General features: G+C 36.8%; 1 protein-coding gene across 2 annotated transcripts in view; it reads right to left on the bottom strand.

The window, feature by feature from the left end:
• The window catches only part of kcnab1a (potassium voltage-gated channel subfamily A regulatory beta subunit 1a), a 130,553-nt gene extending 108,053 nt beyond the window's left edge, over nucleotides 1–22,500 (bottom strand). For both annotated transcript variants that reach the window (XM_016252075.1, XM_016252076.1), the window contains exon 1: nucleotides 21,572–22,500. In XM_016252075.1, the coding sequence (XP_016107561.1) occupies nucleotides 21,572–21,783 (212 nt within the window). In that variant the 5' untranslated portion in view covers nucleotides 21,784–22,500. The remainder of the gene's footprint in view (nucleotides 1–21,571) is intronic.
• Nucleotides 22,501–23,394: the final 894 nt, after the last annotated feature.

Below are 23,394 nucleotides of genomic sequence, written 5' to 3'. Positions count from 1 at the left end.
ACCCTGAAAGACCTACCAGTGAGATAGGATTCAAACCAGCGAAGTGGAATCCCTGTGATGCCCATTGAAGAGAGGGCAGACAGGAGGATCTGATGATTGACAGTGTCAAAAGCAGCAGAAAGATCCAGCAGAATAAGGACTGATAATTTGGAAAATATAGATTGCTTTGCAGATCTGCATCCTGTTTGCTATACCTTTTGTATTTAAATTACATTTAGGAACTGAATTTCAATTGAAAATCATTCTCACTTCAATTTCAGACATACAAATAAAAAAAAATCTGAAGACTGGTCAGAACAAAATATCAGTAGGACTCTCATTTATTAGTAAATTTATTAAAAAATGTATAAGTACAGTGTTATGCCAATTTATAAAATAAATGATGAAAAGCTATGAATACTAATCCGATTACCTCGGTGTCTTCACCAACTGTCCAACCAAAACTGCTGACTCAATGGGAAAAAAGAGACTTTTTCCATTCCACTGCACTACTTTTCTATTGTTTTTCTATGTAAACACACTAGATGGACATCTTTGACCGTTGCGCTCAAGTCTTGCATCTTTTGCAGCATCTTGCACAAGACAGGAGTTCTTAAAATGAAGTGCTCAGGTTAAAAGAAGTTCAACTTAAAAAAAAAAAAAAAATGTCTTAAGACCTTGTGTATTTTTCTCATTTCACTGCCCACATCTCATTCTGTGTGAATGACCTCTTACTCATACCTTTGCTGAACTGAGACTATCAGGAACCTTCAAACAGCATAAAAGTGATACTCTGAAGTTGCATTTATATGATTCAATGCAAATTGCAGTACAGTTGCATGTATTGCTGAAATGGTATATTTATGCATCAGCCTAAATCTGTAAACATGAGGCTACACCACCCTAAAAAATAAAGATCTCCTCAAAGAGCTTTAACTGAGCAGAGGAACAGCTGTACTCCAGTCTTTTGCTATGTACAATGCCCTCACAGAAGAAATTAGTTGCCATTTATTAATCTGTAAGTGAGGTGTTATTTCTCTTGGGTCTCATTTACACCTTCACATGTTGAGCTGAGCTGTTTCCCTCCCCATGATGCCAGGATGCAGTTACCCTGTGATTATTCCTTCCCCTTCTGTGTGAGACTGAGTCAGAGGACAGATCCCGAGTTCAAGCTCACACTCACATACAAACACATACGCACATCAAACTCTCACATGAGTGCAACACAGGCACACTAATATGTACTTACAATCGTAATTACATTCTGAGCTGGACAGAGCATGAGAGAGAAAGAAGGTCGCCAAGCAACATTGGTGCGAGTGGGCAGAGGGAAAAAAACTCCATTGGCTTTAGCGTGGGGATTCAAGCATCCACTTAGCGTTAGCTTCTGGCGAGACTTCAGCACCTTGTGTGGGTGTCTGATTGAATGACTGCTTAAAACATCACACACTGGTCATTTCATTACACTCAATGAAAGTATAAGAACTCAGAGAAAGAGATCAGTTTGTGAAGAAATGAGTCTGACTCATCAGCATATTTAAGAGTATTTGTAATTAAATCAGTTTCTCATTTCCTTTCTCTTGCTCCTTCTAACAAAACTCAACTAATACATCACGTGTATTTTTGAAACCATCAGCTTATCTATTTTTATGTAATTAATGGCAATATAACAACAGGTATCTTTCGATTAATTATACTATGCTGAGTATTAAAATCAATTTGAATGAGTGAAAAGTGAAAATTCAAGTGAAATTTCCACAAAAAAAGTAAATAAGACATTTGTTATTAGAATAAATATTTTTCAAAAATAAAAATTGTAAAATGAAAAATATATATTGATAATTACTTTGCATGCTTATCATAGGTAAAATGTGTCTACCTACACAAATTAATTATCTTAATCAAATAAATATATATAATATATAATTGATTACACTGTAGTGCTTTTACAGCAGTTGTTTTCATAATAAATAAATAAATACATTTTTAAAACATTAACTTTTGATAGTTTTCATGATTATCATAAGGAAAATGTGTAAGTAAGTAAACAAATAAATAAAACATTTAATTCATGCAAAGAAATTGCACCTTAGGAAGATAATTTGCCAAAAGAGTAAAATCATCTACCCAACTTGACACACTCCTTGTTGTAACTTGCCTATAGGGGACCAAGTAAGCCATGACTAACAAAATAAAATGACAATAGGTTGAAGATGCCCCATTCTCAGTATTACTTTGTTTTCCACTGCATTCCATCACACAGATTTCCTTTCTGGTATCTGCTCTCAGCTAGATAATAAGGAGTTCAGTTAAAAAAAAAAAAGTGATTGATGATGCCCTTTTGCAGACAAAGCTCTTCCTGGCTTCTGCTGTGGTACCTCAAAGATAACAGTCTAAAAGTGATGCTCCAAAGTAAAGTCCAAGCTATGCACTCTTAAAAATAAAAGTGCTAAAAAGTGCAGCATTACCATAGAAGAACCCGCATATGGCATGAAACAATTTATCATTAGAGTGGTATGTAATTATTCAAATGGAATGACAAATGCTCATCTGTGCTGGAGGCATCTCCAAGAAAAAGGAACGTGATTCGTAGTGAAAAGCTAAAGCTGCCAAAGGTCTTAGTAATAATCACTGACTCCCTCTGTAAAACACACAAATAGATCATAAAGCCCTCGCAACATGGCATAACAGTACTCACAATTTTTTGTTCCGACAACGTGTGATTCAAAGACGTATTTTATGAAGGAATACTGTGATGTGTAAATATCTGGGAAGGTTCTGTTAAAGAATCTTGGAAAATGAACAAAGCCTTTTGAAAAACAGATTATGTAAATCTTTCCCCAACAGATGAACGTTGCAGCAGCAGCCGCTTCTCTTTCCGTTTCTACCTGAAATCCTTTTAGGCAACAACAACGCCTGAAGTTAATTTGAAAAGAAAGGCGATGTGAGAAGATTTATTGTTTAAAAGTATAATCTAACAAAGTGGGTGTATTGGATATCTGTTTCTTTGAGTGAAGAGAGATGCATTTCGTTCTTCTGAGCAATCTGTTCTTTAATGACAGGGCATGTGATTATTATGTTTTTGAAAATATGATGACACATTTGGCTGGTCTATGCTTTAAGATGACTGAGAGAAACCAAATCATTTTTTTCCTGTTTCAGAAACTCTTTCTATTATTTCTGATGAGTGTGAACGGTAACTGAAATCAAAAGACATTCAAACACTCAACACTGTCTCATCTGATCACTTCTGTACAAAACCACTGTGTTTGCATGCTGCCAGCCGGTCTGACAAAAGTCTTTTGTCGAGTCTGCTTTACTTGAAACAGAGAGAAAAAAGCTGAAATGTCACTAAATCAAGCCAATGCTGATTCAAATTTTTTACCATGTCATTGCTTGTGTAAGTAGTTTGTTATGCAACTGTTCAAGTTTTGTGCGAGGGAGCAATAAGCCCTGTGGAGCACAATAAGCCTTTTGATGAGAGAACCAATCACCTGTATCAACTCCGAGGCTGTTTCACATTGGACTGACTCATAATCCTGCAGTTTCTGATGATCCATGTGTGATTTTCTGCCATATCCCATTTAGCTCATTTATTCTTCCCATTCAATTTACATATGGAAAACAAATTACATTATTGGAGCACTACTTATGAAAAATACCTTATTATGAAGATGCCCCTTTCAAATGATCTTGGAGGGAAAATCTATTTTTGAAGGCAAGGTGTGTAATTGTATGTAACAATATTTTATGTAATACATAGAAACATTTAATTAATACATATGAATGTATTACATTAATGTAATATAACTGATTAATACAATAATTTATTGTTATATGCTATGTACTTCTATTATACTACTACTGTTATTATGCACTATGCTATACAATACTGTTCAAATTTTGAATTTCAAAACATTTAAATGTTTTGAAAGAAGTATCTTATGCTCTCCAAGATTGCAGTTAATTAAAAATTTAAAATATTTATTAGAAAATACAATAATATTGTTAAGCAGTATTACATTACAGTATTACAGTTTTCTATTTTAATATATTTAAAAATGCAATATATTGTGGAAAAAACTGAATTTTCAGCAGCCATTACTCCAGCCATCAGAAATCATTTAAATATGTTGATTTGGTGCTCAGGATATACAGCATGTCTATCTACATATAATAAAGTTGGTGCACCTTTAACATTGATGGTTATTGGTTTTGTTAAACACTTTTTCAGTCAATACAAATGTATTTCCCTATAGCCTTTAAAGGCATTCCAGGTGTTTTCCATAGTGTTTAGGATATAACTGTGACATTGTGCATGCATCTAGAGTAGCAGAGATAATTATATTAGAAGAATCCTAGCTATTCATCTTACAACATAGTTCATACACAGTATTCCCATTTGAGTTGCTTTTCACTTCAAGCAAAGAAATCCATAAAAATACCATTTGATAGCCTGTTAGATCTGTGGAAAAGCCAATTCTAGTGTGACAGGCCTGTACAGCTGCCAAAGTACAAAATCCACAAACACACACACACACACATACTGATTCATCTAGGGGAGGAAGGGAAAAACAATGAGAACTAGCAGAAATTCTGCACTTTATTATTATTGTGCTTGGTGAGTATGATGGGGAAAGGAAGGGGTGAAGGAGAAAAGCTCAATAATAAATCAGCAGCAGGAGTGAGAGGGGAAGTTGATGAACCCTCTGAATCGCACTTTAATAGATTCTGTCAGCCTTGGACCCTAGACCGCCTGTCACAGTGCACAGAGGACAGCATGGACCCTGAGATAAACATTGCATGATGCTAAATGTTAAGAGATGAGATGCCTTTCAGTAAAAGACTTTTATCATTTTTCTTTCGCAGAGAGATTGATTTCTTATCTTAAGATCATTTATCATAATTATCACAGTAATTAGTACTCACATTACGCATGTTAGCTATTTTACAAAATCCATTCACGTCAAATAGATTTATAGACCATATAAACTATCATCTTCTAAGTCTCTGTAAAAAAAAGTTTGTGATTTTAACGGTAAAAGACTGTAAAAATGCTACAGTAAAAATCTATTAATTGGTTAACACTAAGTTCCCTTACTATACACAGTGAAAAACTGTAATGGGCATTTCATGTAATTTTACAGTAAAATACAGTTTTTGGAAGTGAAAAAGAACATATAATTACTGTATAAAAACTGTAAATTGACATTCCCAGAATTCCCTGTGTTACATTTCACGTTTACCAGTTATGTTCATTAGGGTTGTATGTTACTACCTAATAGGGGTGTAACGGTACACGTATTCGTACCGAAAATTTTTGGTATGGGTCTTTCGGTTCGGTACGCTTGTGTACCAAACAAATCATTCAATTCTTTCAGGAAATTCAGACAATAAATGCTGTTTTGGCGCTCTTTGATGTGGCGTGACAGCTTGCTGTGTAAACGCTTCAGTTCTGACGGTAGTGCAGAGAGTGATTGAGCGCGATCATCCCTTCATCTTTACTAGTTTTAACACGAAATAAACATGAATTAACATCTCATGCCTCATGTTATCGCACAGTCAGTGTTCCACTCGCAGAAAGATGTGATTAAAACGGCTTGTAAACAAAATGTCACGTAGCATTTCATTTAACTCAGGCAAGTCATCAGTGTCCTCAGGCATAGCTCGTTAGTTTACCAGATAAATGAAGTCTAGAGAAGAGCATTTTGCGAAATATTACACTATATACTTATTATATTTCACTTGACCTGTTAGTGATGTCTTAATCATTCAATGTATATTTAAATAAATATTTTATGAAACAAGTTATGACTTATATTTCAACAACAAATAGAAATTGATTTATTTGAGTGTTGATTATTATAGTTAAAAAGAAATAGTAAATAAATGTAAGTTTAGGCTCTGTTGTTAATTGTAACCTTATAGTAATGTATAAGGGCTCCCTATAATTTAGCGCAGAAGCTGAGGTAGATTTTTATTATTATTTTTATTATAGATTTTTATGAGGTAGATTTAAAGAAAATTTTAATAGAATTTATTTAAAGATAATAATAATAAAAAAAATTTGTTTAAATTTTTTTTCCTCCTGCTGTGCCGAAACCACACCGAACCGTGACGTCAAAACCGAGGTACGTACCGAACTGCCATGTTTGTGTACTGTTACACCCCTAGTATCTAACGTTATCTAATGTTTAATAGATTATTAAATTTAGGTTAAATCCATAAAACTTAAAATATTGCTACCATATTTGTTATGGTAAAATTATTATATATTTTTTTTACAGTGTACTTCTAAGTACTTCGAAATGATACAGTATTTAGTCACGAATGTCCACTTTTCACCCCAAAATGAAACATTTGTCATAATTTACTTCATATGTCATTCCAAACCTTTTTACCTCCTTCAGGAAAACACAGAAGAGGAAATGTTGAAATGTGGTGGGGAAAAGTGGGGGAAAAATATGGGTAAACTGTCTCTTTTGGAAAAGTGGAATTCATTCATGACTAAATGCAATAAATGATGACAGAATTTTAATGTTTTAAATGGATTTCAGTTCTATTTTCTATTTCCTTTCCCGAAAGCTGCAATACTGCGGTGCACAGAAAACCAGACAAAAAGAAACAGCCTATTTGCATCTGGTTGTAATTATTCAAACAAACAAACATATTCTCCTTTTGTCATTTAGTGCGCATGTAAAACGGATCAGTTTGTGTGCATGTTGCTTGTGCCGAACATGCTTTTGTTGGGCGCAACAGAGCCTGAAGCCCAATGGCTTGACAAAACCTGTTTGTCTTGGTAGCGTTTGACAGAAAAATAAATACATAAACAGATAAATAAAGAAAGAAATTAAATTCCCCCTCCAGGACCTGCATTATTTACCAGTGTGCTGTTTCTACATGTTGAGATGAATGAAGTGGTGCTGAATAGACACGTAGACCTGATATCAGCAAACGTTCACTATCGAGAGTGATATCATTCATTATTCACCCGCCCCGCAGCACAATGACAACTATGTTCCAGAGGTTTATTAACTCTAGACAATAGAAACGTTCCCCTTTTCATCAGATTCAGCATGTGTTTTAGTCCAACATAAAAGATTATGTTGTTGTGATTGTATTAAAGCCAAATATGCCCCAATAGTGTGCTGGAAATAGTCTATAATAAATGAGGTGGAGTGTAAACTGCTTACTTGACTCTGAATAAGGATATCTGGGACACTGGGAAACACAGGTTAACCATATTCTTCTTCAGAGTCAGCTATATTCATTGCTCAGGTACACCATGGATAACTTCATCACTGTAATCAACAGTTTTAACAGTAAGTCTTGACATGTCAAGCATATCAAATCATACGTTGTATGTCAGTAACTGTAGTGTGTTTGTTTGCATTTTATTTTGTGATTTCACTGGAACGGAGAGATCTCAGATGAGAGACAGAGAAATGCATCGCGTGTCTGTGACAGACGAATTCTATTGCTCATGACAGGGCTGCCACTTACTAGAGGGAAAGTTAATTATGTAACAAATTTTAAAGTTTGTAAGGGGAGGATTCAAGGAAAATAACCTTAGATAACTTACTGCAGTCTCTGTTTTCAGAAAATGTAAAGATAAGTCACCATCATAGATTGTTATAAGGGGAAAGATGAAGGGCTAATTAGCCACGTATAGAAATCATATATGTATGGATATAAGATTTTAGTAAGGTTTTAAATGTTTTTAAATTTTCATAAGTCTCTTATGTTCACAAAGACGTAAAATATCATTTCAGTTTAAAATAACTCTTTTCAATTTTAATATATTTTAATATGGAATGTATTCCTGTAATGGCAAAGCAGAATTTTCAGCAGCCATTACACCAGTCTTCAGTGTCAGATGATATTTTAGAAATCATTGTAACATGCTGATATGGCGATCAAGAATCATTTTACAAACAGTTGTGCTGCTTAATAATTTTGAGGAAACTGATATTTTCAGGATTATTTTATGAATTGAAAATTACAGCATTTCTTTGAAACAGAAATATTATGAAACAATATTTGTCTTTATTGACCCTTGTGATCAATTTAATGTATCCTTACTTATAAAAGAGATCCTTTCCGATCCGATCCTTACCGATCCTTTTCCTGTGCGAAATTAAGTTCAATTATAGATGACCGTCTCTGCTTGGCAGGTGAATTATTTCTGTTGTTATGTTATACACATGCAATTACGCATATATCATGCTGGCAGTGTGAAAGCCCTCTCAGCAGTGTCATAAAAGAGGTGGGCGATAGAGGGAAGGTATGGGTGATAAGTGTATGAGTCAGATGTATTTAATGACAGTATTTATGTACATATATGCATTTAATGTTAGTTGGAAAAGAGAGAAATAAAGTGTGATGCACGGCTAATGTGCCAAGAATACTCTTTCTCTTTAGAGTTAGTTTCTCTTATTGATTGCTTAACTATTATAGTGATTAAGTCAACTTATCTAAGAGCATCTCCACTCTCCATAATCTACTTCTTACCAGTGAAGCATCTAAAACTGGTATAAAATGTGTGTGCATGGATGTATTCATTTGTCTCTACCATTCATGTTAGTGGTTATCAGATGTTCAAGCATGTTCTGTATGCTGGCTCTCGAGTTTGGATTGTGCACGTGTGTGTGTGTTCTCAGAGGTAATTAACACTCTAACCTCAGTCCTGCTGATGGTGGAGAGAGTAATGACGACATCCAGGCCTACCTGCAAGATATCGAGTTTTATCTGGAAATGAGACCTCATGTGACTGACAGAGACAGATTATACCTCCTAAGAGCCACATCAGATATAGATATCCATTGCAGAATTGATGTCATACGGCTCGTTCACTGACTCGCTGGCCGTCTCAGTGATCAGTCGTAAAACAGTGATTCTGTCCTAATTCCCTTGCATATTAATGGTGGAGTTCCCTTTAAAATCTTAAATGATTCCCTTTGAGCTAAATTATTGACCTGTTTCCCTTACAGTGGTATCTGTCAGACAGACAGGAGTCTAAAATCAGAAAGCTTTTGTTCTCCTTTCCCACTGGCTCAGCTCTATTTAATGCACAGTTACTCATGTTAACGCAAATTTTCAATTTCAGCGTTCAAACTGTCATGTAGCCTATTGCGTCAATGGACTGAATTATACAATCCCATTTGTCTTCTCATTCATTTGACCAATGCTAAATGCAATCATACAGGTTTGCTATAGAAAGAAATCAGCCAATCTTTTGATGCAGCTAGTCACTCATTCACTTTTTGCACATATGCACATACATCTGATATAATATCCTTTACAACACATCACCACCATCCTTACCAGCAGAAGAGGGAGAGGCTGAGAGGCTGAGATATTTTTTACCCAATTTCATTAGACTACAGAATGCTACGATTGACCAATCAGGAAAAAAAAAAGGATTCCATAGAGCTGGGCAATTATCTGTCTTATTTTCCAATATTTCACACATTTCTCTACTAACATACGCTATTGAAGAAAAATTGTATTTTGCGTTGTAACAAGTTTAGATAAAGACAAAGTCATTAGTCAAAACAAAACACCATAAAACAATTTCAACCAAACACAAGAGGGATTTCACGTTGAACTGAGGGAATGAAGCTCAGAAATGCCTGTTAAAGGATGATAGCGAATGGACAGATAATGAAGAGAGGCAGACAGTGCTGTGGGGAGATGAACATGACGGCCCGCCATCACCTCCAGGAGGTGTGAGAGACATGTCCATCAGACCCAAGGCTGCATCCTGTCACCATTCATAGATTTAAATCCATTTCATTTTCTCATTTCTGGACAGGCGATGGCAGCTGGCCATCCTACATGCTGTATACGCTGGGATCAGGAGTCAGAGATAGGAGAGGACGTAAGCATTAACTCTGACCACTCTGATTAAAACATCCAATCTAAACTCCTAAAATAAGACTCTAACATAGGGCTGGACGATTAATCGATAAGTAATTGAAACCGAAATTCAGAACCTCTAACCGACGTAATTTTCCTACATCAATTTAGTTTTTTTGAATCCTGTTAATACTTTCCCCAGGGTTGCCAGGGTTGTCAAAACAAGTCCGATTGTTATTCAAAACTAGACCAAAACTAGCCCAACCGCATTTTCCCCAGAGTTTTCACACTAAGGGCGATTGCTTTAATTAAATAAACTGACTAAAAAACAACCCGCGGCAGCAGCCCAAATTTGGCAACCCTGACTTTCCCCTTAAAAATATACTACCACTTTTGTAGTCACATGACTCCGTCCAGACTCAGCGGCATGGAAGCAACATAGAACTTGAATGCCGAGTCATCTGAGCAACCTGAGCAGCATAAAAAATATGCTTCTTGCATATTTTTAAAGTGAAAATATCTTTTTTACATTCAAACTGAAATGTGACTTTTTTCATTTCAAGAAATGTGTCATTTGATTTCAGTTGTTCGAAATATTCAATAAATAACCATAAATAGTTTATTTCCTTCGATTATTTAAAAAAAAGAGATAAGAAATGCACTCTTTCATTAGATACAATTGACCACATTTAATAGTTGAGCGTATTTACAGTACAAGCCTTGTCAGTGAACTATGAATGCAAATAAATAAATAAATAAAATAATCGTTAATTAATCGTAATCAAGGTAAAATGTTCTATTTATCGATATTTTGATTTTAGGTCATATCATCCAGCCCTACTCCAGCACCCCCAAACCATTTCAAAACTGTATACTTCATGAACAGTCTAAATTCTTGGAAGAATATACAGTTATTTGGTAAACAATATGAGGCTATTAAACTAAATGGAACTGAACCATGGTTATACCACTCAGATGAATGATTGTTTAAATTGTTGAAGAACAGTAGTGAGATTTAAAAAAAAATTTTTATTAAAATTATGTTGTTTCTTTTTCTCCTCCTCCAAAAGGATGAAATGAATCATGAAAGTTACCAATGGAAGTCAATGGTAACCAAATGTTTGGTTATAAACATTCTTCAAAATTTCCACAGAAGAAAGAAAGTCGTGGTTGGAATGACATGAGGTTGAGTAAATGATGGCAGATTTACCATTTTGGGGTGAACTATCCCTTCAAGACACATTTCTATTTTTGAAGGATGCAATAATGTGCAACTAACCAGTAAAATTACAAAGTGAGACGCCTCAAAGTCTAAATGTTGTCATGGAAACTACTCAGGCTAATTTAAGGTTTTGGCTTCAAGGCCATTGGAGGCCACACGCAACAAGATGTTCTTCATTAACACTTTGTAAATGACAGTCAACAAATGACCCCCCCTGCTTATGGGTCTTTCATTTATCTCCAGCCAGTTCATCTTATACTTTAATGGATGAAGAGTGTATCTTTGTACTTAAAGCTCTAGAGTACAACACACATCAATACAGCTGAGCTGCTAGTTTGTGTCACGGTATTCTGCTGGTGTGCCCTAGATGGCCACCAGAGAACACTGTGTTTTGTGTGAGCACATGGCTTGTTGTGTGTTTGTTGGTGCCATGTGCTCTCCTGTCTCATTGTCTGACCCCGCCCTTCTTGTTATCTCATTATTGTTTCAGTTGTCCCACATTGCCTGCCTTACTTAATCTCCTTGTGTTTGCACTCCTGTGTTGGTTCGTTATCGTTCATGTCGTTGGTTGTGGTTCTCCTGACTGTTCATGTGTGGCAGTTAAGTTTTGCCCTGCCCTGCCCTGCCCTGCTTTGTTTTAGTTTTTGTGTCTTTGTTTAATAAAAGGTAGTGATTGGAAACCGAGGCTTTCTGAACCGTTTGAGGCTTTCATCAAATTGTGCTGAAAAACCATTCGTTACTGGAAGCTTTTTAACACAGTGCGCATTAGCGGCATCTGGTGGTCAGACTCGGTTTCTCCAGCCTATCTAACGAAACATTGCGGAGCAGAGGATGGTCTGAAAGTTTTTAATCCGTGCCAACTCGTGTGACGCGTAGTCCAGTCAATGGATACACATATTGATCAATAATATAAAATATACAAGTGTGTGATTTATAATTAATAATTGACGTGAGTAGTAGCAAAAATATTTTGGGTGAGCTGTTTGGGGTCTCTGAGACCCCAGCTAGAGCACGATAAAATGCAATAGAGGTGGGACGTGCATTCAGTTTCTGTCTGGTGTTGAGGTTATTCTAAACTATTCTACTGAATCCCAAATAAGTGTACACACACACAACCAAGTCAATGTAAAGTCAAACACAAGAGTCATGCAAAGCACAGATTTTTTTTTCAAACCAGCTGTCCCAACCTTCCGATACTGTGTGAAGTTCGAAGCTTCAAACGTCATCAATCACGTGGTATTGTCATTTCGATACAAGCATCGGCACAGTGTGATACAATAGTGCTTTGAAAACTGCATCGGAGCCTCTGTATCAATCGTCCCATCACTAATAAAAGTAATTTTTTGCTAGTATGGGTATATTTTTGTACCCAGCACCTGTCATGCAGGAAGCAGCCTCTCAAGACCTATCCCTGGCAAGAAAACGGCAATTATGCCACCAGAACAATCGTCCTTTTGGGATATTTGGTCAAGGCCTCCTTGATGATGTCAAGGGATTGGGTTTTAAGGAGGTTACCATCATCCGCTGCTTCTCTGTTTTGCTTGCCCCGCTTAAGCTTCCTGCCTTGTTGGCCCAGGAGCCTGCCTCAGAAGCCGCTCCAGTCCGGAAGCCCTCAGATTCCACTACAGAGCCCACTCCCGGTCCAGGAGCCCTCAGAGTCCACTCCAGAGCCCGCTCCAGTCCGTGAGCATTCAGAGTCCACTCATGAACCCGTTCTAGTCCCGGAGCCTTCAGAGTTAACTCAAGAGACCGCTCCAGTCCAGGAGCCTTCAGAGCCTGCTTCAGTTCCTCCAGTTGTGGCAGCTTCTGCTACAGAACCTCCTGAACCTCCACTTCAGCTCCTTTCAAGTGGTGGGTTCCAGCTCCGCCTGCTCTGTCCTGGTGGTCTTCAGTTCCGCCTGCTCTGCTCTGATGGGCTTCAGCTCTGCCTGCTCTGCCCTGGTGGGCTTACGCTCCACCAGCTCCACTCTGGTTCCATGATCTATACCTCAGAATCCAGGCCCTCTTCCACTAAATGGGCCTGGCCCACCGTCCCTCCCCCTAGTCCCTGCTTTGTTTTATTTTTTGTGTCTTTGTATAATAAAAGTCATTTTTTGTGCCAGCCTGGCTGTCTTGCATTTGGGTCCTGTCTGCTACTCATGACAGTTTGGGGATTTTATTAATCAAATCATAATTAAACTTATGAGCAATTCCAAATATTTCAGCCTATTTGCTTTCTCCTATAGATGTTTGTACTCATTTTTGTCTTCACACATGGTTAATGTTCTCTAAAGGCTACAGCCATCATTAATTCTACATATTGTATCAAAGTCTGAGAGCTGCTTTGTCATGGTGCAACATTTCATTGGGTTTTGTGATGAAAGGCAAGTTTCAGCAGGATTAGCCTCGATCTTTTAGCACAATTCTATTATCTGCCATCCTTAAAGTATGTTTGCATACTTTGGTTCGACTATCTGAGCGTGCATTCAATTATTTATTCATTAGCTAGGCTCTTGATGCAAGTATGGGTGCTTGTCTTTGTTGCCTCTTATTTTCTTTGCCTCAGTGCTGCAGTGGGAGGTCAGGTGACTCTGAGCTCTCATGCAGAAAATAAGACCCCAGTGACAAGCAGTTTGCACCAAAATACTGATACACAAAGACAGAAAGAGAGAGAGAGAGAGATTTGATGAAGTATGAAACAATGTTGACTAAACGAAAACTGCAGTTAACTGATGTTAAATAAACCCAGACTTTGTGTACAAGCATTTATGATTAGAAATCTGATCTAGAAATTAGTAGTCTGTAAAGTATAACATGAATGGATTCAAAAATCAAGGAGTCAAGAAATACCCACATGCAATATGATTAATTCTAACTTTAACCTCGGCTGTAAAGCAACATCAAAAATGCATGACTATATTGGGAAGAATAGGTAGCTAGTGCACTTGTTTGTTAACTGACTAATATAACATTAATGTGTATACTTTTGACTTAACAACCTCCCTTGAGATAAATGAGAAATAGATTATATTTTTTAAATCTATTTTTAAGACTTGCATTAACTGATATTGGAGTTAAATGACGTTGCTGTTGGTCAACTGTTTTGAAACCCTGCAAATTTATTTAGATATTTGTAAACTACCATTCAAAAGATTGGGGTCGGTAAGATTTTTAATGATTTTGAAAGAGGTCTATTATAGCTTATTCTATTAATGAAAATACACTAAAAACATAAGCCTAAAAACATAACCATATTCTAATCTACCCCATCGTAATCTAATCTCAACCCCAAATCTCAACCCCAAACTGGAACATTTTGAAAAATCAAGAATTGGTGATGTTAATTCTCTATAACCTTTATTTAATTGACAAAAGTACATAGAAAAGATTTCCAATGTTTTCACTGACCAACTTAATTGTATTTTGTAAATATAAACACATTTTGATGGCTGCAACACACTTCAAAAAAGTTGGGACAAAAGCTTGTTTAAAGGAACACTCCACTATTTTTGAAAATAGGCTCATTTTCCAACTCCCCTAGAGTTAAACAGTTTAGTTTTACCATTTTCAAATCCATTCAGCCGATCTCTGGGTCAATGAACTTTGCCGCCCGTACGATGGGTGCAGCAGGCGCAATGATATTACGCAGCACCTGAAAATAGGCGTTCCATTTCCGTTCCATTACAGCACCTGCGTAATATCATTGTGCCTGCTGCACCCATGGTACGGCAGCAAAGTTCCTTGATTATTATGCCGGAATGAGAGTATAGTTCCTAGCCACATCGGCTTAGAAAATCGCAACTTTTCATTTTCCGTCGGTCTTAGTACACGATGTAACTACAGAAGAGTCAAGTTTTAAATAGGAAAAATATAGAAAATCTTTGGTCCTTTTTGAGCGAGATGCTTACGGTCTAATCAGATTCAATGATCTATGCTCATCTGCCATTGTCTTGTTTTAAAAGCCATGGACTTCCCATGAAAGACATCATCTTGATGGCAGTATGTGTCTGTACAGTCTCAATACATGTCAATGGTACCTTTGCACATATTCCAGTCACCTACGCCATTTGTACTGATGCATCCCCATACCATGACAGATGCTTGCTTTTGCATCTGTCGCTGGATGGTCCCTTTGGTCTTTGGGACTTAGAATGTGATGCCCATTTTTCCTAAGAACAAGCTGAAACGTGGAATCATCTGATTACAGTACACATTTTCACTTTTTGACTGTCTGAGATGAGCTCTGGCCCAGAGAATCCGGTGGCATCGCTGCATAGAATTGATGTATTCAATTTTTTTAATGCAGCGGTAGACTGTAGTAAATGAGAGAGATTTTCTGAAGTACTCCTGAGCATGTGGCTATATTTAACACCGCAGCATGATGGTTTCTTACACAATGACATCTGAGGGCTCAAAGGTCATGCACATTCACCTGAGGTTTCCTTCCTTGCCCTACATGTACTAAGATTTCTCTGGATTCCCTAAATCTTTTGACACTATTATGCATGGTAGTTGGTAATAGTCCTAACTTCTTTGCAATTTTGCATTGAGAAATGCGATTTTTGATTTGTTTGGCACTTTTCTTTACTGGCAAAGACTGAGATGATCCTTTAATATGATATATGATCACTTCACCTATTACCAATTCATCTGCTCATTGTGGACCATTTCAAACCGTTTAACTTGGATATTCCACAACCTTTTCACTTTTATTTTGCTTCTGTTCCTTCTGTTTTTTGGAGTGTGTTGCAGCCATCAACGTCAAAATTTGTTTATATTTACAAAATACATTTTTAAACTGGTCAGTGAAAACATTGGAAATATTTTCTTTGTAATTTTGTCAATTAAGTCAAAGTTAAAGTGAATTAACAAATCACAGATTCTTGATTTCATAGAAGTGACAATTTATGACAAGTTTGACAAGTTCACAAGTTCAAGTTTGACAAGTTTAAGCTTCAAACATATTTCAAAGTTCTAAACTGAACTGTCAATCAAAAAAGCCAGGAGGTTACTTAAAGATGAAAAGTTCTGATCCTTAAAAAAATCTATTAGTAAAAGTATTAACTTTTTTTTAATCCCTTTACATTCTACAGGCACCTTCATTCTCATTCAGGGATGTTAAAGGCGTTTAATGAAACTTGGGTGAATCTCTTCATTGTGACCTTTCAGTCTGATCTCCTGCTTTGAGATCTTCACAGAGAAGCTCTTCATTCTTTCCCTATAAATCCCTGTAAAGGTCAACCATGACAAATGGAATATTCACACCAGAAGAAAAATTATTATTATTTTATTTTATTCTTTACCACTCCTACATCTTTGTTTCCTCAGGGTCAATTCAGACATAGAATTGATCAATCTCTGTTTACCTGTTCTCTATTCATGCTACATTACAGGATCCATTTTTGCCTCAAAACCTATTAAACCTCTGTGACTTGTAAGTTGTTTCCAGAGGATTGTTGACCGATTCCTCTCATTCTTCATTTACAATTTCAAATTGGCCACCACTGATCCTGTTCGACCAAGCTGGGCTTGGTCTTGGAGCTGGTTTCAACTTCACTGAGGTATCATAGAAAAGTTTTAACTCAAGTGCCAGCTCTAGATGTTCATCCAGTATTTTTAGTCAGCAGTTCATGTTTAAGATTGGCGATGAACGGTTGAAAGGAGTAACTGTGAAGAGAAAATTACCTCATCAAATGGGTTTCCAGGGTTTCTATTGCAGCACAAAACATAAAGACACAATGAAGCCTACTGGCCTTCATTGTTTACCATGAGTGAGCACGTATGAGTGTGTGTAATGAGAGCAGTAATAGAAAGCTTCCTCCCGAGCAGCTCCCTGTCAGCCCTGTACAATGAAGTCATGATGGACATGAAGAGCTATAAGTATAACATCTAGAAACCCAATCCTCCTCTATCTGCTTCTCACTCATACACTGTATGTTGCATCAGTACGCGCTCCTGCACTTTTAATGCTGTCCTGACGGGCTGTCAACGACTCAGAGATCACTATCAACACAGACAGGGACGAGAGAGAGAGGGGAGGAGAGAGAAGCATTCATACACTAGTGCTCTGTGTAGTAGATATGAAGACAAACATTGGATCTGAGAAACAAATGTTTATTTTTTTATTGAAAGCAAGCGATAATAATGGGAACCTTGATCAGAAGTCAATTTAAGAATGGGTGTTAACAAGCTTCCACAGGATGAACAACAGTTTAGGCTTTTAGAGGTGTACAGTTTGCATTGTTGTCCAGGGGACTGTTATTATTAGAGATTCAAAATATACAAGTTCCAAATCCGTTATCGGCCAATATTAGAGACCTTTTTTGTGTTGGATATGTAATGTCATATTTAATTGGATATTCAATATGACACTTGAAGTTAACTTTTAAGAAGATTAAATAAATAATTGAATAACACTTTTAAATGTAATCATTATCAAATCTTAAAATCAATATATATTTTCATACGGTACATCATAATGATGTAGTGCCTAAATTTGATTAATTGATACTTTATTGATCCTTTACAGGAATTTTTTTTTTCACGGCAGCTTTAACACACAAAACACAGCACTATACATAACAAATTAATTTATTAATTCATTTATATCACTTAAAATAACTGATTTTAGTTTTTAGTATATATAGTTATATTTAGTATCTATATTTTTTATTATTTTTTTTTTTTAGAGTATATGTTTTATTTGTAATATATTTAGACAAAGTTATAGAATTTTAATACTGGCCATTTATCAGTTATCAGCCAGAAGATGATTTATAAAATAATGAGCACCTTAACATAACTGCTAGAAGTTCAATATCTGTGTGTTAACTAAAATTATAAAAAATATTAACATGTTATATTAACAGATGAAAAGAAAAATGAAAATTAGAACCTAATAATAATAATACAACTAAAATTACTCAAATAAAAATAAAGCTAAATATAAATATTTAAAAGAAACTGATTCTAATATTAAAACACACTGAATTTGGAATGAACACTGAAAAAAAAATCCATTAAAAATATTGAAATAAAAAATATATATTAAAAATATTAAAAATAACACTAATTCAAAATATTAATAAACATTAAAATAACACTGCTGTGCAACCCTACCACGGTTAGTTGAGTACTCAAGCACTTGGAAGCAACAGCAATTGTTTTTCAACTTCAAAACATTTCACACTTATTAGAATTAAGTAACAACAACACCAGCTTGTGATTGATTACAGTGTTATTTTTGATCGGTACCTTGTGGTCCAATTCATCAGCCAGAAGTTGTATCAACACTGTACATGATGACATTGAGCTCAGGGGAGGAACAGCTCAACACTATGTCTGGAGAGGATTAGAGGGTGACACACAGGACGTGTTCTTCCTTTCAAACAGCTACATGCTACACAACCAAATGAAACAGAACACAGGGGTGTAGAGAGGTTTTCTTTATTTTTCAAAGAACTGTTGTTGTTGTTTTTTTGACATCTTAAAAACTTGGTTTGAGACCCTTACAAACACCAGGATGCAATGTAAGGAGGAGACAGTGGCATAGCGTCTGGGTATGCAGGGTATGCAGGTGCACATGGGCCCGGGCAGTTTGGGGGCCTGCTGAGGGAGGGAACGAATAGAGCACTGCATGGGCCTGGCCCTTGTCCAACAACTTATGAGAATTCTCGGCCCGAGTCTGGATCCCGAGTCTCTCTCTCTCTCTCTCTCTCTCTCTCTCTCTCTCTCTCTTCCCCATTACACAGCTATTAAAATAGTTCAGGTTTGGTTTTTAATGGCAAAGTGGTCATATTTATTTTTGTTTCTTTATTAAGTTAATTTAGAAATATATTTGGAACATTTTATGTTTGCTAAATTCAAGTTTTTGTTTTTTAAAGGAACGACCAAGCGGCCAGTGGCAGACAGTGAGTTGAGCATAATTTTTTATCAATTTAGCTTTCTCAAACCAACACGACTTGCCTAAAATAAACAGACATAAAACACTTCATGCATTTCACAGTATTAATTTAAACATTTAACCTAGATAGATGAGCACTGTTATCCAATCGTTTGTGCGGAGAGTGAAAGCTAAAGCGCGCTTTGCAGGACATGGAGGCGCCAGCGCAATCACTTGCATTTATTTTTTAATAACAGTGGAAACTTACAGTGGAAAAATACGCCATAATTTTTGCTCATAAAGGTAAGAGTATACATCATTCGGAACTGCAAAGGGCTTACTTTTATTTGTGTGCACTCACAATATCAACAAAACCTTGTGCTTTTGTAAAATAAGGAAAACAAACAGGATGAGCTTTCTGTCATCTCTGTCTTGAGCAGGAGCGCTTCACCGACATGATAAATATATCTATAGAATGCTTTAAATGACTATTTTTAAACGAAATAATTCAAATCGAAAACAAAAACTCTTTCATTATGTAATCCGTAAAGATGCATTTCTGTCTAAAGGCACGTCCAGTGAGGAGATGGCGAGTCAGGTTCGTCAAATTCATTTTTGCAACACTGACTCAGAAAACATTAGTTTATTAACAGATAATTTAAATATCCCCTAACTATTTTTTACTTTTTTTGGGCCGCTGTGCCAAAATTGTGTTTGCATTAAGTAGCCTATACAGCAGCAATTTTGTGCCACGTTGAAAAATAACTAAATAAATAAGATTAACGTCATAATATTTTAAGAATAAAGTAAAGATTACGACAAATAAAATCATGTTATATTGCGTGAAGTTAATGTGAAAATTCCCCCTATAGGCGTACTCCGGCAAAAAAAAAAAAAGTCTGTGGCATCCGTAATTTTTCACATTTAACATAAAAAACAGCAATAAAACTTAGACTTATTTACTTTTTTTTTTAAACTCTGATCGATTCATGAGACATTCATTTGTATTCAATTGTTCTGATTTTTTTCAACATACATTCAATTATTCATGTTTATATTATGCTGTAAATATTAAAGAGGAAAATATCATTATAATATCATTGAACTGAGGATTATCTCACTACAAATTAAAGAGCGTAAAAAGACGTTTATTGTTTGTATTTTATTATAAAATTGACAGAAGGCTGAGACTTTGTAGTAACAAAGTACAAAGCTGTGATTATTGGGTGGCTTGTGAATAGTCACGATTCACGTAATGTGTTAAAAGTTAAGTTAACCGTGTTGGAGCCCAGCAGATTAAATAATGGCATAGATGGACCCACCACCCCCAAAGTACTTGGGTAATTTATCTATTGAGCACTCAAGCAGACAAAATGACCAAAATATCCATCTCTAGAAATGACAGTGCTGGTCTGAGGTTAGAAATCCCTGGGGAGTGACTGTAGAGGATCAGAAGAAGGAACAAAAGGGAATACATTAAAGCCTGATACTGTCAGATACACACCACCAAACTCACCACACACACACACACATACATTTGTTCAAATTTGGTACATCTGCTCTACTCAGACACTTATAGTCATCAAATACAAAAAAAAAGATGTTCAATGGCTGTTTGAACTTATTTCCAGAGAAAGCATGTCATCTCAGATTCATAAGATAAGACAAGTGACAAGATGGTACAATTAACCCTAGAGGTCAAGAGTGTAGCATAAAGATTGACCAATAGATCTAAAAAAGCACAAATTAACCTCTTGACTTTGTGCAAAAGTCCAAGCATCAAAGCTGCAGTGTTTGCTATGTTGCAGGAACATGAAGTACATAGTACATTTATTATTATTGTTATTTGTAAATGATTAAAAACCGAAGCCTTAGAGCCATCATCATTTCAGGGTAACGAAGTAATTTGGTAAACCTAAAGCCTAGCGCGACCACTGCTTTAAGGTTCTGTGTGTGATGTGCTGATTCAGGACATCAGGTGAAAGACACTAATGTGGTCCACACAACATTTGCATTTAGAAACGTTTATTCTGCAATTAGGCTCAGAAACCACTGGCACCTGCACACACTCGCACACAGGCACAGCACATCCCACCAGAATCCAGAACATGTGCAGCAGAGTAGGTAGAAAATACCCTGAAATCAGTGAAAATATTGCATCAAATCAAGCAACATCACAAATAGAAAATGATCATGGATAATCAAAGAAAAAACACCTACAATTATGCTCTAATAGAACAGGGAGAGGAGAAACACTCCAAAGAATCAACTGTGCTTCCTAGAGTGTAAATATGGAATAGCAAATAATTATGGCTTGTTTGTCCCGAGGAACTCAGAGCTAACAGAGCGAGCTCAGCTAACAAAGATGAACAGAGCAAGGAGATCAAGAGTAGGTCAAACCCATATATCACACTGATGAAACACCCTTTAAGTGATGGACAGTGACAAATATATCACCTGGACCACCATAATTCATACCAAACCCTTAAACAACTACTACTGATCTTCTTAAAAGTGATCTCAAAAGAGTTTGAGAGAATCCAATTCTCCATTCACCATTCCAGCAAGAGAAAAAGCCACAGGTGAAGGGATCCCTGGAATGAAGAAATGGAAATGAAGGAAAGTGGTTAAGGAGGGAGAAAGAGACATACCGGTACTTCATGCCGGTGAGCTTGCCGGTGGACTCTTTGAGGGAGATGTGGTGGCGTGGGGTAAAAGAGCCAAAGCTCCGGGCGATGATGGCGACCGTGCGGAACTTTGCCCGTGCCGCATTCACCACGTTGGGGCTGGTGGCGTTCGTTTTTCCATGGTCCCCATTTCGACCCTTCAGATTGTGGTCTGTGCAAGCGATTGAGACCTGCATGCTGGATGAGGAGGATGAAGAAGATGCAGTCTACAACACAGAAAGGACACACTGAGGGATCATGCGGGGAACACAGTCCCGATCTTCCTCCTTGATCCCGTCCTGTGGATACGGTCAAAGCAGCAGCAGAGAAACTGCATCAATTATTGAGCACAAGGAAAAAGGAGACGTCTACACAGTCCAAAAGTTGCGTTGCGCCTTGTCCAAGACGTTCCCTTGTGAAAAATACAACTGTTAAGGATGCGTCGGGGTCAATGAGCCACAGAACGAAAGCTGCAGAACTGTCCAGAGGAGGAGAGGAGATTCCCGCAGCACTGAGAGGATCCTCGCATGGTCAGCCACAAAAAGCCCGCCTGCTGAAGGGGGGAGAAGAGGAGGAGGAAAGGAGGGAGGGATGTCAAGACCGGGCAGTATAAATCCACAGCTCTGCTGACACTTCTCTCATCTCTTCGAGGTCTTCCACTTTTCTTCCACTCTCTCTCACACACATTCATTCACTTGCTTCAGCTGATAATAATTCGAGTTTCTAATGAGCTTCTGTCCTGCTTTTTTTTCTCTGTTTACTCTTTTCTCTTTAGATCTGTTTTTTTTTGTTTTTTTGGTGAGCTCAGCAGTGATGCTTCATCTGCGCTACAGCTCTAGGGGAATGAGCAGTAGACAGCCGTCCACGTCTGTTTAAAGCGCTCTCTCCCTCCCTTTATCTGCCTCACTCTCTTTCTTTTCTCTTGCTCCACTGCTGTGGAGCGTAATGTCTGTGACACAGACCAAGCGCAATGTTTCGTGTACCTGTGCACACATGAGCTCAACACTCTTTCAGTGCTAAGCCTAAAACCAACGAATGCTAAATTGAAAGCTGTTAAAAGATCTTTTGAAGGTTATCAGTGAAGTTAAAAACATATTCAAGCCCTTTAAAGATGAAGTGCGTAATTTTAGGTTAAAATACTTTCTTATATCACAGCTAAATATGCAAAAGCAACTACAAATAAGATATTTGTTGGCTGATTACTACTAAGGTTGGGTACTTTATGATCGGTATGTACCAGACCGAATTAGAATGCAGATTTCAGTGCCACTTAAACTCTTAAAAATAAAGGTGCTTCAAAAGGTTCTTCAAGCGATGCCATAGAAGAACCATTTTTGGTTCCACAAAGAACTATTCAGTCAAAGGTTCTTTAAAGAACCATCTCTTTCTTACCTTTTTATAATCTGAAGAACCTTTTTTCGCCCCAAAGAACCTTTTGTGAAACAGAAAGGTTCTTCAGATGTTAAAGATTCTTTATGGAACCATTTAGACAAAAAGGTTCTTCTATGGCATCGTGAAGTACCTTTATTTTTAAGAGTGTATATGCCTGAGCTTTTAACTGAAATATTCACCCTCTGGTGCTCCGAAACACATGTAAGAAGCATCAAGTGCACATGTTCGGTAGTTAAATTATACTGCATTCATGTGGTGTCAGAATAATTAGAAAAATAATTTCCCATCTGAAAAAAATCACAAGAATGGAATAATACAAAAGCTCTGATAATACAAATCCAACATCTTTGTTGTAACTTTAGAGTCCATGTTGTTTTCACATTCCGATGTGATTTCCTGGAACGTCATGAGTTCTA

Source organism: Sinocyclocheilus grahami, unplaced genomic scaffold (genome assembly GCF_001515645.1).
Source record: "Sinocyclocheilus grahami isolate Dianchi unplaced genomic scaffold, SAMN03320097.WGS_v1.1 scaffold1086.1, whole genome shotgun sequence".
NCBI lineage: Eukaryota > Metazoa > Chordata > Actinopteri > Cypriniformes > Cyprinidae > Sinocyclocheilus > Sinocyclocheilus grahami.
Note: the sequence above shows the minus strand (reverse complement) of the source record. Positions and strands in the feature narration are given on the sequence as shown.